This window comes from Ornithorhynchus anatinus, chromosome 9 (assembly GCF_004115215.2).
Source record: "Ornithorhynchus anatinus isolate Pmale09 chromosome 9, mOrnAna1.pri.v4, whole genome shotgun sequence".
Taxonomy (NCBI): Eukaryota; Metazoa; Chordata; class Mammalia; order Monotremata; family Ornithorhynchidae; genus Ornithorhynchus; species Ornithorhynchus anatinus.
The window spans coordinates 13,568,080-13,587,768 of NC_041736.1; the positions used below are offsets into that span (position 1 = coordinate 13,568,080).

Consider the following 19,689-nt stretch of genomic DNA (forward strand, 5'->3'; position numbering starts at 1 on the left):
CTTCGTATGGATCAAACACTGTCCTGATCACTGGGTTAGGTACAATTAGGTCAGACACAGCCCCTGTCCCGCATGGGGCTCAGAGTCTTAAGTGGAAGGGATAACAGGTATCGAATCCCCATTTGACAGTTGAGGGAACTGAGGCACAGAGAAGTTAAGTGACTTGCCCAAAGTCACACAGCAAGCAGTGGGAAAAGCCCTGATTAGAAACCAGGTCCTTGACTCCCGGGCTAATGCTCCTTCCATTAGGCCACGCTGCTTCTCTTTATGACAGCAATCCAGCCTGCTTGCTAGGCAGTGGGGGGCTCCCTAACATCTCACATTCTATCTCCTTCCTAAACCTTATGTTTGATCTCCTATTACAGCCCACCCTGCCCACTCCCCAATTTACAGATGAAGAAACTGAGACACAGAGAAGTGAAGTGACTTGGCCGAGGTCACTTTGCATGCCCTTTGCATTAGACTACACGGCTTCATTTCAGATCTTTCTAAAATGGCTGTGTTTGCATTTGAAGTTCTGGCTTGGTTCTTAGTGCGGAGTGTGTGCTTTACTCAGTTAAAATGTGAGAGACATTCAGGAATCACCACATTATTAATATTTCATGTTGCTGGAATGAACATATGCAGGATGCCATTTTCTTCAAAACTGAAGAAACTTATTTAGGAGGCGGGGCCCGGTGAGCTTTTCTCTAATCCTCCCTTTTCCTCTCGTGGCCCTCGCTTTTACTATTTCTGAAGACTATAAGAGCATGAGAAGGCCATTACTGAGTCAGTCCAAAATAGTGTGATTGTTGTCCTCTTCAGCACCCACCCTGAAGTGGATGAGCCTCGGGTCTCAGAAAAGGGTCTCGACCATGAAACCTTCTGTTTCCTTTTAGATTTGTTGGTCTGCTGTTGTTCATTCCAATCCTTTTCAACAGCTGGCCAAACTGCTCTCTCTCCATTTTCTGTCACCGTAGCCCAGAGGAAAATGACCCTGGCAAAACATAGGAGGATTCCCTCTGAATATACCAAGCGTATTCACAGCCCTCCACGGCTTTCCCCTTCCCTCTTTAAAATCGTAGCATTGCACTTTGGCTTCCTTCTCCCTACTCTGACCACACCTCAGTGAACTGTGCCTCTGAATTGGAGCCAATCAGGCTGTGCTCGTCTGATCCTAATTGCCAGGGGCCCTCTCCTTTACCCAGCCCCAGCTCCCGTTCAATCAGATCACGGCTCTGTCATATCACACTGGATGTAAGTCAGCCCACTGGGTCCTGGACTCTCTCAAGGGCATTTGTAATGAATTTAATGCTATCCTCGGTTCTGCATAGCTTGATCTTTGCCCCCTGTTTTCATGACTCAGTTGATTCTATTGGAGTACGGGGCAGTTTAGGCTTCTAAACTCCCCTAGAGTCAGTCCAGAGAATGTTGATACTAACAGGAAACAATGTATCGATCCTGGGAGCGCTTTGAAGCCAAACGAGGGACTCTACCCATCCAAACCCCTTCTCTCCATACAAGCGCTAGGAGGAATGCTTCTGAAATCCATCTGGGATGCTACTAAAGTTCAGACTTAATCCTATTCCTAAAGCTCCACGGAGAGTGAGACCGCACGGTCACCCTCTCGTGGGTGCAGATCTTCTGAGCTCACTTTAGCAACCCCTCTCCTGTTCAAGGTCCTGTCCCGAAGACTTCTTGCTCTTCGTGCGGACCGTACGCCTCTCCTATAGACTCTACGCCCCTCCTGTAGGCTGTAATCTCCCTGAGGGCGGGGTTTGCATCTACCAACTCTGTCACGGTGTACTTTCCCAAGCTTAGTACATTGATTCGGTCGTATTTATCGAGCACTCACTGTGTGCAGAGTACTGGACTAAGCGCTTGGAAAGTACAATTCAGCAACAGAGACAATCCCTACCCAACAACGGGCTCACAGCGCTCTATACCCAGTAATGGTTTGATTGATGATTGGTATCTCATCCCAGGCCTCAAACATATAAAAGAACACATTTCCACATCTAAAACACTTAAATCCTTAGAGTTATTCATTTCTTCTAGGTCCTTGTGCATTTTTTATGACCGTATGCTCCTGTGAGGGTTAATAGGCAAATGTTTTCCTGAATTCATTACCACTATTATTATTGTTGATTTTCATTCATATGAGTACAATTAGTCTATTCCTTATGCATGCCAATGGGATATTGGTATTAAATGATCTCCGTGTGATTTATCATTAGATCGAGTTCTCATCTAAGAAATAAATAAGCACTTCTTGGGGTCCCACATTTGTAAGGCAGCGGATCATAAAGAAACGCACATTTTTTCAGTGAAAAATACATGGATCTAACTAGTGACCGAGGGTCATTGTTGCTTTGGTTTATATTTTCATGGATTTAACTAGTGACCGAGGGTCAGTGTTGCTTTGGTTTATATTTTCATGGATTTAACTAGTGACCGAGGGTCAGTGTTGCTCTGGCTTATATTTTCACCTTAAAATTCGGTGTCGTTTGCGTTGCCGAACTATGAGGTGGTAGCAGTTATTCTAATACCTGGGTTTCCTTCTTCAGTCTTCAAACCGCCCTCCTAAAACACAGTCTGTGGGAATTAGACACAATTCCTGGCTGTAAAGGGCTTCATGGTCTCAGAATATAAGGTGGGTGAGAGGGGTCTGGCGACAGATATTTAAGGAAGATGGACCGGGAAAGCAGTAAAATGACAAAAAAGAAAAGGACAGTTAAACAGAATAAATAAAGGCAGAGATCTGTAGGGTCCTATGGAATGTGGTTGATTTTGTTCTTACTTTCCCAAGAGCTTCGAGAAGTGGGTTAAACACAGGTACTCAGTGCCACCTGTGCCCGTATTTCAAGGCTAATCCAATGCAAGTGTTGTCAGTTAATATACAGAAGGTTTGTCCAGAAGTACAGAAAATCCCAACAAAATGAGATTGGAAAGGGAAAGGCATAGTAAACCGATTTTTCCCAGTAAGCCAATTGCCCGTTTGCCTTATTGGAGAAGCAGCGTGGCTCAGTGGAAAGAGCATGGGCTTTGGAGTCAGGGCTCATGAGTTCGAATCCCAGCTCTGCCACTTGTCGGCTGTGTGACTGTGGGCAAGTCACTTCACTTCTCTGTGCCTCAGTTCCCTCATCTGTAAAATGGGGATTGGGATTAAGACTGTGAGCCCCACGTGGGACAACCTGATTCCCCTATGTCTACCCCAGCGCTTAGAACAGTGCTCGGCACATAGTAAGCGCTTAACAAATACCAACATTATTATTATTATTATTATTTGTCTTAGGATGTGTGTTGCGGGCTCATTTGCAGACCAGTGTAAGGCCTCATTTGAAATCGTCGGTAAAGTTGTATTTCCTACCATATGTTCACGTTTTTTAATCCTTCTTCCTCCTGCACGATAAATTTTTTTATGTCCTTAGGGAGGACATAATTTTAATCGGGCAGTATTTAGGCCCGGTGAGATCGCCTTGTGGCAAAAATAGCTTTTGACCTCTTGGAGAAATTAAGCAAGAGTTTGAGGTGTTTGATGTGTTGTCATATGGGGAGAAGCAGCGTAGCTCAGTGGAAAGAGCCCGGGCTTGGGAGTCAGAGGTCATGGGTTCGAATGCCGGCGCCGCCCCCTGCCAGCTGTGTGACTGTGGGCAAGTCACCTAACTTCTCTGTCCCTCAGCAACCTCATCTGTAAAATGGGGACGAAGACCGTGAGCCTCACGTGGGACAACCTGACGACCCCGTATCTGCCCCAGGGCTTAAAACGGAGCTCGGCACATAGTAAGCGCTCAACAGATATCAACGTTATTATTCAAATGGGGATGAAGACTGTGGAAAATCCCCATTGTCCAGAGGAGGGAACTGAGGCACAGAGAAGCCCACAGTCACGCAGCTGACGGGTGTGGGAGCCGGCATTCGAACCCTTGACCTCTGAGACTCCCAAGCCCGGGCTCTTTCCACTGAGCCACGCTGCTTCCCTATCAAGGGAAGGATATTCATCTGGAAGTGCCAGGAGGATGAGAAAAGGGCAACGTGGTATTTATGGGGTTGGTTGTTTTGTTTTTTTTCCCCCCTCTGTAGAAAGAGTGGTGAGAGGCAATGCGGTGCTGCAGTGGAGATCTCCCAACCCGCGGCCTTTCCGAGCGTTTTCCATGTGTAGCCGAACGCCCTCAAGCGGTAGATGCGCTGAAATCACCTAGTTCCTGCCGCAGGAAATGCCCATTTTTACTTCAATATCCAGAATCCTTGTACAGGAAGTTAGGTGTGGTCTGGGGAAGGAGAATGGGGAAAAAAAAAAAAAAATTAAATATATAAGGCAGGATGGAATTTTAGCTGCAATCTTCATGGCACCGGCCCGTCACTGTCCAACCAAATGGGTTCCAGCCTCTCCAGGGGTAATGCTTTTCCATTCTTTCTGTCATTATTCCCTGCGGTCTTTAGACGGGATCCTTTTTTTTCTGCCTCGAACGAGTAAATCCATCAGGATCCTGCGGTGGGACTACTCTCGTTTCACTCATTAACCCGAGAGTCAGCGGTTCAGTTGCATGGGTCCGAGCGGCAGTTTTCTGGGAGGATGCGGAAAATGGCATCGGGATGTTCGCGATGCTCACCGGCCGTGTAGAGGGAGGAGCTCCCTCGTGGTGTACCTGCAGAGGAGGGAGCCGGCTCTCCGGATGAGGAAGGGGGAAGGAGAAAGGGGTCGTTTAATGGAATCCCCTTCACCGGACCATCAGATCCCCACCTCCTGATGGTGATCTCTGCGGCGGGGCTGTGGCAGACGAGTCTGGGGATTCTCGGGAGGAGAATCTTACAGGAGGTTTATCCTTTAAGCCTTCCGCCTGCTTTTCTGAAATGCCCTTTAGAAGTGCAGCCGCTCACGTTCCTCTGGGCTGCCATCAGATGAGAAGGTGAAAATACGGACGGTGGTGTTGGGGGTGCGCGAGAGGGCTGTCGTTTCTTGGAAAGAGAGGGTGAATGAGCTACCGGAGGTTCCAACCAGAAATCGAACTCGAAGCGTCGTCCTGCGGGTTTGGAATATTTTAAACTTCACCCCATTTTGCAGAAATGGCGAGACGCCTTAAGTGGACATTCGTCCGGTGTTCCGACTTTCACAAAATGGACCTGAGCTGCGAAAATGAAATGCCCCTGCAGAGTTACCGGGTGCTGTGGTTTGTTGTTATGATGATGACGATGATGATTTAAAAGGAAATTTCCTAACCAACAGTGGGATGCCAGTTGTGGGTCTGACTTCACGCCCCCGAGCCGGATGTCTCGATGTCCAGCCTGGTGAGCCCGGGCCCTTCCTCCCATGCCATCCCCTCCGGAGCCCGCTGTCATAGGAAGTGCCGTCCCTTGCCCCTCGCCCCCCACCCTCTGCTGCCAAGCATCCCCTACCTGTTTCTCAGCATCCTTGGAGAGCATCCTTTCTGGACCTCTCTGCCCGGAGCGCTGATTCACCGTATGGTGTTTGAAAGTGGTAGTGGGGGAGTGATGGAGAAGTAAAGGAGGCCGATTTCTGGAAGACCCTTTGCTTCCTCCCTCTCTAAATTCAAGATGAGTTCCCCCTCCCCACCCCCGCTTCGAATTGTTTCAGGCCGTCTGCTGAGAAAGATGGCTGCCAAAAACGTTCTCGCAAGTGGAACGGCGAGCAGAGACCCTCCTCGGTCGCAACCCCTCTCACCGGCAGTTGAGTCACTTAAAATCTTTCGGGTGGGGGAGATCGGATGGCTCCCCAGTCGGCTCCCGTAGAAGGAAGTTCAGAACGGCGTTCTTGTAACGGAGAGGAATGTCCGCCGGTCTTTCCCTGAAAGCCGAAAGCCGGTCTTGTTATCCTCCCGTCGATGGATTTAATATCCCTTTAATGCCTCGTCATTGCATTCAGGGTTTATTTTAATGCCTTTCTCCGTGATGTGCTTTTCTGTCTTCACAGCCCTTTCTTACGCACGGAGATGATCGGTAACTAAAAGGTGCAGGATGAAAAGATGGCACAGTCAGTGCTGGTACCCCCAGGACCTGACAGTTTCCGCTACTTCACCAGAGAATCTCTCGCCGCTATCGAGCAACGCATTGCAGAAGAGAAAGCCAAAAATCCCAAACAAGAGAGGAAGGATGAGGATGATGAAAATGGCCCAAAGCCAAACAGTGACTTGGAAGCAGGAAAATCCCTTCCATTTATTTACGGAGACATTCCTCCGGGAATGGTGTCCGAGCCCCTGGAGGACCTGGACCCGTACTATATCAATAAAAAAGTGAGTCCCGAGTAAGACTACCTTTAGGGTGATTCTCGGTTTTTGTTATAATAATCCAGATTTCCTCAGAATGTCTTTTTCCCCATTGCCCTGATTTAGATGTGGTAATGCATTTCTATCTATGCTTCACTCCTTTCCTCGATGGTACTACTCCCAGAGCACTGGAGCAGAATTCGTATTTGCCCGCTGTCGTTTACGGGACGCCATGTTTGATTGGGGTTCACACATCTGTAATTGCGGCCGACCGCGATATACACCTTTATGTTACGCAGCAGAGCAGAAATTCCATCCCTCTCCAGTGTGGTGGCCCTTTTTCGCGCTCTCAGAGTTGGAGAGACACACCGGTGTACCGGGGCCATGGCAGGGAAGAATCAAAGTGCACTCTTCTCTTGGGAAGTACAGGAGCCACTTAACTGGGTTTGGAGAGTTACCCCAAGCCTAACTTGGAGGCCAGAGCCAAAGAGAGAGTGCCAGGGAGGGGTGCAGAATGAGAGACTTTTCAGTCCATTATCGTCGCCATCGGAGACTATAGGTAATCGTAATTTACCTTACAGGTGTTCGTAACGAAAATCCAAGAGGCAGACGGTTTCCTTTCAACTGGTCCATTTTTCACAGGTGATTAGGAGGCGGCTCAGTGTTGGAGTAGATACAAGATCGTCAGATCGGACATGCCCCTTGTCTCACCCAGGGCCACCAAGTAGGAGGCAGAACAAATATTTTTTCCCCATTTCATAGTTGAGGGAACTGAGGCGTAGAGGTGTTAAGCGATTTGCCCAAGGTCACGCAGCAAGCAAGCGGTAGAGCCGGCGCTAGAATTTTGGTCCCCGATTCCCGGTGGCTGGGCTCTTTCCACTAGCCCATGCTGCCTCTGCACCTAATGTGTCTATTTTCTGTTAAATTGCACCCCATCCCCTCCAAGCGCTTAGTGTTTTTCCCCCCACACGGTAAGCACTCAGTAAAGATGATGGAAGGAATGACTGTTGAGAAGCAGCATGGCTCAGTGGATAGAGCACGGGCCTGGGAATCAGGAGGACATGGGTTCTGATCCTGGCTCGGCCACATGTGCGCTGTGTGACCTTGGCCAAGTCACTTCACTTCTCTGGGCCTCAGTTACCTCATCTGTAAACTGGGGATTAAGACCGAGCCCCATGTGGGACAGCGAATGTGTCCGGCGTGCTTAATTTGTGTCTACCCCAGTGCTTAGAACAGTGTTTAGTCCATAGTGCATGCTTACCTAGTACTATTATTATTATTATTGTTGTTGTTGCGAACCTGTCAGCAGAGTTACATGATGCAGTAAGATGGATTGTGGTATGAATTTTATGTCGTTACTTCTAAATACTACAAGGATCCCAGTGGTGGGTAAGGAGCAGCCAGAGAGTGACAACCAAGGGGAGGCGAGGAAAGGAAAGACGGGAGGATGGAGAGTCTCAGTCCAAGAGATCCTGTCTCTTCTGACTTCTTCCTGGCCTTCTTCCCAAGGGCAGAGATATCCAGGCCTCTGCTGTGCCTCCCCCAGTCATCCTCTAACCAGCGATCTTCTTATAAAACCAGGAAGGTTTGATGATGTTGTGAGTGATGCATGCGTAGAGGATTCTGATAACCCACCATTAGTAACGCTGTGTTAATATAGTTGGCGAAGATTCCCTTTATTTTGCATCAGACCAAAAGAAGTTGTCACTTGGCTGATAAAAGAGATCAGCAATTTGATGCGCTTACCTCAGTTTCATCAGTTCCTCCACACTCCATTATAGTGCCATTATGAGGATCTGATCGCTAAGGCCATCAAATAATTGTGGTATTTGTTAGGGGCCAGGCACTGGGGCAGATACAAGATAATCAGGTCAGACATGGGCCCTGCCCCACCTGGGGCTCACGGTCCACGTTGGAGGAAGAACAGTTATTGAACCCCCACTTTGCAGATGAGGAAACTGAGGCTCAGAGAAATTAAGGGACTTGCCTCAGGTCGTACATTAGGCACGTGGCAGAGCTGGGACTAGAGCGCAGGTTCCCTGATGCTCAGACCTGTGCTCTTTCCAGTAGGCCACGCTGTTTCTCCTCTGATACAGAGGTGCCTACTTAACCAGCAGTTTGGGGTCTCCACACGTGGTTGCCTCCCTACCTGTTAGCCGAAGGAGTAGAGTTTAAAACACTTTGAAACAGATCTGGCCAAAAGGCTGGAAAAGAATCGCAAATAAGGAAGAACCAAAAGAACTACAAAGCCTAAAGTGCCAAGAGTCTGGTTTCGCATACATTTCCTCTTCCCAGAAACTACTGAGGCCTTCTGGAAGGAGTTTGGCTTTTCTGCCGATAGTGTGTGGAAGAACTCTGTCTCTCCCTGGATGGGATGGAGTTTTTCTCAGAGGGATCTGGGAACAAAAAGTCTCAGTTTGGTGCTTTCTTGGACTCTGGCCCCTGGCTGCTGCACCACTGGAAACTGATCAGAGAAAGAGTCATATGATGAGCTATTCCTCTCTCCTTATGATCTACATGTAGTGCTTAACTAATACTATTTTTAAAAATGTGGAAGTACCATTAGTAGAAAATAAGGACCTGAGGAATGTCATTCCTGAACACACCAGTGGTTTATTCAAGGTAGAATTCTATCTCCAAAATAGAGAAGAGTATGCTTGAATACTGTTGTACTTTCCCAGGTGTTAAGTACATTGTACTCCGTTGCTTTGTGGAACTCGGAGGGCAGTCAATCAATCGGTGGGATTTATTGAGTGCTTACTATGCGCAGACCACTGTACTAAGCACTTAGGAGAATACAGTATAACAGAGTTAGTTGACATGTCTACAGAGCTTGGTTTTGATTTGCTCTATTTTTACAGAGAATTAAAAAAAATTAAGCTTGCCCTTTTCCAATTAGAACTGATTCCTTCATGAAATTCAGGGCCCACCCAAGAAAACTAGTCTGGAATGGAATATCATTTTGGAGGTGCTTAGATTAGTTCCTTAGATTCAAAGCTAAACTGGATCTTTTGGCTTCCTTTTTTTTAATGGCATTTGTTAAGCACCTACTACATGCCAGGCACAGTTGTCAGCGCTGGTTTAGGTTGAACACAGTCTCTGTCCCACATGGGACTCACAGTCTCAGTACCAATTTTGCAGATTAGGTAACTGAGGGACAGAGAAGTGACGTGACTTGCCCAAGGTCATATAGCAGACAAGTGGTAGAACGGGATTAGTACCCTGGTCCTTCTGACTTCTGAGTCTGTGCTCTACCACTAGGCCAAGCTGCTTCTCAGTTTCGTCCTAGCAGACATCTAGAGCAGATAGATATGTGGGATTCTTGGAAGCGACAATTCACCCGAATTCTCATCACCTCATTCCCAATGGAACCAAAATTTGGGTCAATTCACCCCAGTCATAAGACTGTTTGAGGCAGATCTGGATGGAACTAGATGGTAAACTCACTGTGGGTGGGGAATGTGTCTACCAATTCTGTTGTATTGTACTCCCCCAAGCACTTAGTAAAGTCCTCTGCACTCAGAAAGTGCTCAATAAATGCCATTGATGATGACACCGATGAACTAGGGAACAAGTCTGAACGTGTAGCTGTATCGTGATCTCATGAAGCAGCATGGCCTAGTTGCAAGAGCCTGGGCTTTGGAGTCAGAGGTTATGGCTTCTAATCCCGGCTCCTCAACTTGTCTGCTGTGAGGCCTTGGACAAGTCACTTCACTCCTCTGGGCCTCAACAGCCTCATCTGAAAAATGGGGATTGAGACTGTGAGCCTCCGTGGGGCAACCCGATTACCTCGTATTTACCCCAGCGCGTAGCACAGTGCTTGGCACCTAGTAAGCGCTTATCAAATATCATTATTATTATTATTGTTACCCAGCCCCTTGAGACTGCATATTCCAACTTGGTCTTTCCACTTCAGCTGCCTGACTCCCTAACACCATCAGTTGAGGACAGTGATAGTGGCAAGGGGCAGGCAGTAATGCTGTTTTAGAGCTGAAGGAAGTGGGCAGCTGGCCAGTTCCTTCAACCAGTGAGGACCCTCACTTGACCTGGGGTTGTTGCTCTCCCTCTCCCTTCTGCTCATCAGAACAGAGGTCTGTGGGTAATGTTAAGTACTGAAGGATTTTCATATGTGGCTAAATAATAATTATAATTGTGGTATTGGTTAAGCGCTTACTGTGTGCCCAGCACTGTCCTAAGCACTGGGGTGTGCACAAGCAAATCTACTGGACACGGTCCCTGTCCTAAGCAACTACTCATGAAGGTAGCTATAGCTTAAAATTAGTAAGTGAATTCAAAATAGAGCAATCATCCTAGCCCAGCTCTTTATCCTCACCGCCATATGCAGAGCACTCAGTCAATCGGTGGAATTTACTGAGCGCTTTCTATGTGCAGGGGACTGTACTAAATGCTGGGAAAGGTGAAAATAGAGAGGTGGAGATTAGAAACGATCCCTGATCCTCGGGTTACGGAGACTTACGACCCCCGTCGTAGTTGTTCTCTTCCCCCCCAGTACTCACAGACCCGAAAATTGAAGAGATGTTGATTAGTCAAAAGTCTTGAAAGTGAACAATGAGTCTTGAAATTGATTTGGTGGTGGGAGTCCGCGGAGAATAGTAGCGATCTCATGAAGAAATTCCAGACTCTCCAAAAAGGTCACAGAAGTCCCTTTGAAGTGCACAGTTAGAAACTAAGGGGTCTAACAAGTTGTCTCCATGAAAAAAGACCAAGATCTCATACTGAATAAATGTGGCACTTTTAGGCCTCACTATTCTTTATTCGTTATTTCCTTACTTACGGAATAGATATGAGAGTTGTGAAGCTGCTTGTTTCTGAAACATTTAGTGCATGAATTAATCTAATTATGTTGTAAACTGAACATTAGTATATTACTGAATCAGTTGTCATGAAGTAGGATTGGAATAGATGTGTTTCTAAATAATGGTCTTAAAATATTTTCCTGTGATAGAAATGGAAATGTAAATGGAAAATATTCTGATGGTGAGGTTAATGCAGACTGAAAATTTCAGCATCTTTATTGTACATTCTGAATTATGATTTATATTCTGAATTATGTTTCACATGTTCTTTGTCTTTTTTGCAGACTTTTATAGTATTGAATAGAGGAAAGGCAATCTTTCGATTCAGTGCCACCTCTGCCCTGTACATTTTAACTCCTTTCAATCCTGTTAGAAAAATAGCTATTAAGATTTTGGTACATTCATATCCTTTTCAAGTGGCTGGTTGAAAAGTATATTACTGTTTTCATATCATTCTGGAATAAAAACTGTTAAAGGCAGTCATGATGGATACTGCTTTACCCCACTTTCTCAATTCCCTCACCTCCCGTTCTCTCTTAATTCTCAATAACTAGCATAGCAAATAATGTCACAGGTAAGTGAATCCATCAGTCGGTCTTCCTCCTCACACCCTGTTGTTTTTTTCTCTTTTACCCAATTCAATTTCTTCTCTTCTTCCTCCTGACCGCCTAATTCTCTTCATTTAATGTGATCTCCATTTCACAGTGCTCTCTTTCACGTCTTAGAAATTGACATGCCATCGTATTGGGAAAGGCATCTATCTGATCTCATTATTTAGGTGACTTTGTTTCTACAGAAAAATGTAAAATAGTATACTTTTTGTAGCACAGTGTGAACTTTAAAAGTGTACAATTTAATATGATTCCCTGCATTAGTATTTTCATTTCTGTAGATAACTCCTTGAGAGCCAGCTTCACTATAGGATTAAAGCTGTCTATTTTTGTCCTCATCAGTTCCCATTTGGATGACTTTCAATTCAGCATCTGAAAATCTCAAGGAAATTTAAATTTAAAGGTGGACCATCACAAAGTAATAATCTGCTCAGATTTTGCAAGACATATAGACTTGCATATGTTCATTCATGTGTATGTATGGCCCATATACTGTATTTTTACAATATAACCCTACCTGCCAGCTATGCATATACTACACACAAATTTTGGGTCTAAACACTAACACCCTCCAAATTTAGATGCTCATATGGTGCACACAAGGCTGCAGAAATATGCCTTCTTTTTCTTTCTTTCATTCTTCATGTATATTCTCCCACCTCCTGCGTACCTTTTTTCTGGAAACTAGAAAGGTTGAAATTAATGTATTAGGTATTTTTAATAATCGTTCTTTTAGAAGAAATGCTGGGTAAATTGCGCATTTCCGCTACTTGGCATTTTACGTGTAAATTATTTGATTCCTCACATTTGTGAAGTAGATCAATTTTTTTCTTCACATTTTGCATTTCGAAACTCGGCATTTGCCACAGCTGCCCAAGCTAAACCCATGGTTCTTTCCAAAAAGAGAGCCGATTCCATGGGCTCATTCGGCTCCTTCCATTCAAACCGAGTGGGGATTTGTAAATAGATTTTTTTTTAATGTAAATTGTTTTGGGCTCATCTTGGGTAGGTTGACGATTTCAGTGTAAGACTACATTTTCTCTGGAAGCCTCCCACTAAGCCTTGGGATATGCCTGATTTACAGTTGCTGCCAGGCATAATGGAGGTACTATAGTTTACTCTCATTCTATCCATGGCTCTCCTGAATTCAGGGACTGCCGTGACACCCTCTCGGCAGTAGCGTGCTGAGAGGACAAATCCCGGGATGTGCTTACAAGTCAGCGTTCCCTACATGGCCTTGGACCAGTAGTCTAGTGTAGCCCCAAAGCCCACTACTTCACCTTTCGGAGATTCCCCCAACTCATGCATTGGTTTGGGCCCAAGCGTTAGAGTTACTCAGCCAAATTTGGGTCATTAGAGCACATTTTCCCCAGTAAATAGACTGAAGATCGTAAAAGGAATGAATGGAGTAGTTAAACTAAAATTCAACTCTTCCTGAAACGTTGTCTTGGAATCTTTTCCAATGCACCTAGCCTCTCTCCGGTGTATTTTTTACTATTTAAAAATGTTTTTCAGACTGTTATCACTTACATAAGATTTCTATGAATTCACTTTAAAAACATATACTTGAGAAGTACATTTTTCAAATTTCATTAGCTTAATCAGGTTTTCTTTATGTTCTGCATCGGAATGTATCTGTATTTCTTTACATTCTGCATTCTTTATTATGGACATGTGACTGTTCGATAATTTTCTGGTTTTTATATCTGAAAACATGTTTCAATAAGAAAAAGAATCCTAAACAAAAATAGCTATATTTGCCTCATGTAGTATTTCAAGAAAGAAAAAAAAAATCTTTCTTTAAAGGTCCTAAAAAGAGCACCAAAGTAAATCCCAGAAAGGAGAGATTAGAAACAGAACAATTTAACAGCCTTAACTACTGCATTACCATGAAGGATATAATTAATCCCACACAGGGTAACCTAATGTTTTAACTCCAAGAATGGTAGCCAGGAGCTTACACATCATGTTTCTGCCTCCAATTCCATTATTTCTACTGTTATTCTGGATGAATGATACAGTGAAAAAATAATGTTTCTGTAACTGAAGAATTCTGGAATTTTACCTGGTAGATTTAATGTAATTCTATTTTTATTTCCAGAGTATATTTTCTTAAAAATCCCCTTTCTCTGGAAAATTCCCCATATCTGGTGGGAAATACTGTTTATATTAGTAAAGAATTCTGAAAATTTACCTTAAATGTATAGTGTAATTCTGGGTACTTTTTCCAGAGTACATTTTCTTGAAAATCCCCTTTCTCTGGAAAGTTCCCCATATCTGATTAAGTACAGCCACCCTTCTCACTTTTTCCCCTCCTCCTCACCTCTTCTGACCACTCCAGGAACCAAAAACCTGGGTTTCTAGCATTCTGAAAAGTTCTTACACTGTTTATTATAGAAGGGGCAAAATCAAGACCTATGGTGGAGTAAGAACCAGCATGATTTAGCAACAGACTGTGAGGGTTATAAAATAGCTAGGAATCAAAGATGAACAAAATTTGTGGCCTTCTGGGACAGGGAGGATGGTAGAGTTGTTGACAGAGATGGGGAAGTTAAGTCCAGTGGGTTTAAGAGGGAAGATAAAAATAATTCAGTTTAGATATGTTCAATTTAAGGTGAGCTATCCATGCTGGAGTCATGAAGAAATGTGAGATTGTAAAGCAGGAGAGAGGTGAAGGCTAGTGAGCTAGATTTTTGGAAGTCAGCGACCTTGCAATCTCAGTTGCACAAAAACCTGATTTTATTGGGTCACTCTTAGTATTTGTATTACTATCATTGGTATTGGATTTACTAGGCCCGTACTACATGCCAAGTCGGGATAGATACAAGATAATCGGATAGAACACAGATTCTGCTCTACCTCAAGAAGAGGGGAAGTGAAGGGAGTAAGTGTAAGCCACCAGTTTGAGGAATTTGAGCTGAAATGGAAGAAGGGAGTTTGGGGCAGACAGAGCAACTGGATGAAGCACATTTGAAGACTGAGAGGAAGAACCATCAAAGAATGAGAAATGTATTATAGCAGTTAGGGAGAGAGAAAAAATGGAGAAAATCCACCCAAAATAACTGATGCAACGAGTCAGAGATTACGCCAAATTTGTGGGCTTTGGGGACAGGGAGGGTACGTTGGTGTTGACAGACGTGGGGAAATGAAGAGGAGGAGAAGTAGATCGAGGAGGGAAGATGAGTTCAGTTTTAGATATCAGCAAAAAGGAATACATTAGAAAACATCAAAGCAGAATGGTATAAGTTTGCTGTCTTGGCTGGTTAAAACGTGACTTTCCAGAAGTAGGGAACGGAATCTTTCAGTTTCGTTTTTGTGTTTTTTTCTTAACAGAATCTGACAGTGTTTAGTGCCAGGCAAGGGGTTTTAACACACCTGATCAAGGCCAAGATGACTGACCAGAGTTGTGGATTTGGTCTCAATTCACCATTTTGAAGATATATTTTTGAGGAGCCATAAAATCCTGACAATTAGCAATTTTTCTTTGGTCTTTGTCTCCTAGCTGTCAGGCAGAATTTTGTAAAAGTCAAAAAGAATTAGACTTTGGGAAAAAGTTTGATTTCATACTTTATACGTCCTAGCACTTTAACGTAAAGTCACTCGATGCGGAAAATTCCTTCTTTTTGTTAGTGTAGTGAGTATAGCCTTTAAATCTGTCAACTGCTCCATCTGAACTAATTAACTCGACTATGTTTATAATAAGGGAAGATTGTATTTTTTATCCTATTACAATTGAAATGGCATTTAAGGTCTCTCCATATAAAAGTATACTTTCAGAGTGGAGTGGGTGGAATAAAATCCTATTCTATATTATAGAATTAACTCACATTTACCTAGTTTTCATCACCCCATGAAAACGTTTTAGAGGGGTTTGTGTTCAGAGTTGATTCAGCAGACTGTTAACCATTTTGGTAATGATCAGATGCCTTAAACAGGACAGTAAAAACTCCTTAGAAATGCAATCATTCATGTTTCCTTATTTTAAATACAGTAGATTTTTCCTGCCAATTAAAACCCAAATGCTTTATAAATCATTAACCACCATCTCAAAATTTCTTAAGTATTTTAGCTTTTTCTTGCTTCATTCCCTTTATTTGATTTTTAACAGTGAGCCCAAAACATGCTCTCCTTAATCTACATGAAAAAACATTGGTATTTCTTTGGTTATAGTGCCATCATGTGGCTCTTTTGCATTAATCATTTATATCTGTATTTTTCATTTTTTCATTATGGTGCATTGGACAAGTTTTTCTGGCTGATGCTTTTGCATTTTAGTGCCAATAAAAAATGAGACGACCCATTAAAACATTAACAAGAATAAGCCAGAAGATGCAAGGAAATTCCTTACCGGATTCGATGACACCATTAGACGTAATGTGGAATCCTAATGAGGCGCCAGGGGCCATGAAACATGAGAGATTAACTAATAGATTTTGTTTTCAACAACTATTAAGGGACCAAATTGAATCGATTCTCCTTTTTGTTGTTTGCCTTACAGGAGCCCAGAGTTATAGTTCTGCAGTTGCACACCCAGTGCCCTCCCAATCATTTAAAAATATATGGTGCCTTCCTTTGATTATCAGATGTTTAGTGGGATGCTTAAACTAAAAAAAAAAATTTTGATGTTAATAGAGAGAAAGGGTAGACATCATTGCGAGGGAATTAATGTGAGTTTCAAGGCTTGGGAAATGGAACAGATTATTATTGGGACAGCACACGATGTTGGGGTTTTATGTTGTACGTTGTGTTCCTTGACTGTACCCTACCTTATTCAGCATGCTCATTATGTGCACTATCCTGACCAACTGTGTGTTTATGACCATGAGTAACCCTCCGGATTGGACAAAGAATGTAGAGTAAGTGGAAACATTTTCTTTCCAATTCTGATCATTTTTACTGTTTATAACGTGCTTTCTACCTTTTGGAACCCATCAATAGGCCTGTATTGTGAATTACCTTTCTGCACACCAAGAGCAGGTAGAAAGAGATAGAGCTGTTTTTAGTAATTTCCACTAGGAAAAGCTCTTGCTGCTGGAGCTGCAAGTCCCAACAAAGTAAATCACTTTGCTTCAAGTTGCTCTTGTGTGATTTGATCAATAGATGGTCACTGTTGCTCCCAGTGTCTTTAGAAGAGCAGAGACGCTAACGAATGCAATATAGCGTATCAGGTCTCTCCTGTTTTTTAAGCACTTAACATTTTCAGGCTTCCTTAAAATATTTCAAAGTTTGGAAAAGTCAGATTTGAGACAATGTGCACTTAGTTAATTCACGTAACAGTGACGGTCTTAGAATGTTGGCATCCTAGCTAACAGCCTAAGCCCGAGACCATTAGGTAGAATACAATCCTTTTCTCTCCTATTTAAAGCAACGCGTTTATGTAGTCTACAGGTGCTTAGAGGTGATAAGCCCAATTCTGCAGCCATCTGGAAAGACTTTTCTTACGTAAATGCAAACTGGTTTGGAGGTCTAGGGGTAGTAAACTGGTGCACAGTACTTAGGCTCATCGCCAAAGTGGACATGGTTAGGACAGCAGAAGCAGAATGCGTGAGCGGAGAGCCACCAAGGTCTCTGCCCAAGCACAGAGCTCCGTCTCAGCCTCGCTAGTGGACGGAAAGGTCTAAAGATAGAGCCGGTATCACGTGGGGCATCGGAGGAGCGACTGGAAGGGCGTGTCTCTGCTCTGATTTAAACTGCGATGAGGGAGAGAATAGAAGATGCTGTTTTGTCAGAATTCCCAGAATGCATGTAGGAGAAATAGAGCCCATAATCCTTCAGACATCGGGTTTTGTACTATTTCTTCAAATATTATTAACCAGATATCTATGGAGACTCTATTTTGATGATCTTCTTGAAGGCCTCGTGAGAGATCCAACATCTATGTTTCCCACTCATTCTTTAACATTGTCTTGGCTATTTTTCTTCAGGTACACATTCACAGGAATTTATACCTTTGAATCACTTATAAAAATTCTTGCAAGGGGCTTCTGTTTAGAAGGTTTCACATTCCTCCGGGACCCTTGGAACTGGCTGGATTTCACTGTCATTACTTTTGCGTAAGTGTTTTAAGGATTCTTCCATCTGTGAGGGTAGATCATTAGTGGTGGCGGATGCCTTTGTTAGGCCACACCCTCTCCGGGGTAAGCATTGACTTTCATCCCCACCCCTCCTCCCACCCCAGGGTTAGCATACTTTATTACATGCTAAGAACATGATTTCCAAGTGGACCGTACAAGGCAGAGACTGGAATTTTATGGCACTGATCCATCCTTGTACTGCTTTGGACACATTTCAGATTCCTTCACTATTACCGTCTCTGATTGAGCCTCCTCTAAGCCTCTTCCTGTCAAGCTAGCCAGTCAGGCTTCTGACACCAAAATGGGCTTAGAGTAAAAGAGCGGTGCCATTGGCGTTTAATTTGAAGATCAGGAAAAACTAAAGGTTACGAGCTGTGAAAGTTGAAAGGTCTTCAAGAAAGACCAAGATAGACAAAAATTGTCCTCAATTCTGAATAACTCTGATTTAATTCTACAGGTATGTAACAGAATTTGTAAACCTAGGCAATGTTTCAGCTCTTCGAACTTTCAGAGTCTTGAGAGCTTTGAAAACTATTTCTGTAATCCCAGGTAAGAAGTGGCTGGTATAAGGTGTTAGGCCCCTTGTAGCCCCAACTGTATTTTGTGTGCTGTCATTGTGTCTGTGTGTGAACTCCCCTATTACAGATATGTGACAGAGTTTGTGGACCTGGGCAATGTCTCAGCACTGAGAACGTTCAGAGTTCTCCGAGCGTTGAAAACTATTTCGGTCATTCCAGGTGAGAGCTAGGTTTAAACACTAAGGCTGACTCTAGTTGCGTTGAAGTTGAAAGCTCAGCTTTTCGGCATAAGCCTCGTTGCTTGCTGCACATTGCTTTTTACAAAAAAAGCAGGAATCAATCAGATTTCCATTTGATGTGATTCTCAGCTTTTAAAAGTGAGCTTCTTTGGCATTTCTAAGTCGACCTTGGAGTTTAACAATTCTTGCATGAGACATTTGCAATAATCAGCCTGTGTGGTTTGCATCTTATGACATCCGGCTTTCGTTTCACTTGAAAATGAACCATAAGGCTTTCGTACCAATGCAAATGCAGGCATTTAGGGCTGAAATTTGCCACCTTGTTTTGTTTAATGGCAGATAAATTTGGTGTCCTGAAATAGCATGGGTGTTGCATGGGAAATCAATTTTCAGATGTCTTCCTTCTTCAAACCACACCCCATTCATAGAAATTTCTAGCTGATGTGGCATTTTCATAATATTAATGTTTTTATTGTATTAATAAATAATTGTCTAAAATTGACCAAGAGGTTTGTATGTAAGGCATCTGTAAAAAAAAAAAAGTAAAATATTAAATAAGACTGATGTAAAGCATGAATAGTAAGTTCAATTAGTGGGGGGGGAAGAGTGTTTGGAAATAAGTACGTCTTTCATTTCCATTCTCAGTCTTCCAAAGAACATGAATTTTCAGCTCTCCATTCATCTTCACAAGCTAGTAGGCTTTTCATGAAAACTCTATCACCGATGACTATACTTGTCATTCTGCATGAGATCCTTATTTTGCAGGACAGTTTCGTGGCATTTTTCTGTTGCGGGTACCTGTTCTCCTCATAATTAAAATGGCCACTCTCTTTTTTTACTTGTAGGCCTGAAGACTATTGTCGGGGCCCTGATCCAGTCAGTGAAGAAGCTTTCGGATGTAATGATCCTGACTGTGTTTTGTCTGAGTGTATTTGCTCTAATAGGCCTGCAGCTGTTCATGGGTAACTTGAGAAATAAATGTTTGCAGTGGCCTCCGGACAATTCTTCTTTTGAAATAAATGTTACTTCCTACTTTAATAGCTCATGGGATGTGAATGGTACCTATCTGAATAGAACTGTGAGCACATTTAACTGGGATGAATACATTGATGATAAAAGTAAGAAATATTCTTTAAACTAATTTTAAATTGTCTGTGCCTGAAAGTAAAAATTTATGTTCCTTAGTGATGTAAATTAATGAGACTCACAACAGATATGGTTAGGAAT

General features: G+C 43.3%; 1 protein-coding gene across 5 annotated transcripts in view; it reads left to right on the forward strand.

The window, feature by feature from the left end:
• The window catches only part of LOC100077291 (sodium channel protein type 2 subunit alpha), a 90,326-nt gene that overhangs the window by 13,161 nt on the left and 57,476 nt on the right, over positions 1-19,689 (forward strand). Inside the window, exons 1-7 of one of the 5 annotated variants that reach the window (XM_007671183.3) lie at positions 4,317-4,376; positions 5,912-6,230; positions 11,305-11,423; positions 16,398-16,487; positions 17,556-17,684; positions 18,351-18,442; positions 19,308-19,580. In XM_007671183.3, coding sequence (XP_007669373.1) covers positions 5,964-6,230; positions 11,305-11,423; positions 16,398-16,487; positions 17,556-17,684; positions 18,351-18,442; positions 19,308-19,580 — 970 coding nt within the window. In that variant the 5' untranslated portion in view covers positions 4,317-4,376; positions 5,912-5,963. Of the gene's footprint in view, positions 1-4,316; positions 4,377-4,738; positions 5,269-5,911; positions 6,231-11,304; positions 11,424-16,397; positions 16,488-17,555; positions 17,685-18,162; positions 18,255-18,350; positions 18,443-19,307; positions 19,581-19,689 lie in introns of those variants that run through there. The other 4 variants (XM_001512636.4, XM_001512671.4, XM_007671182.3 and 1 more) reach the window with 4 other exon arrangements.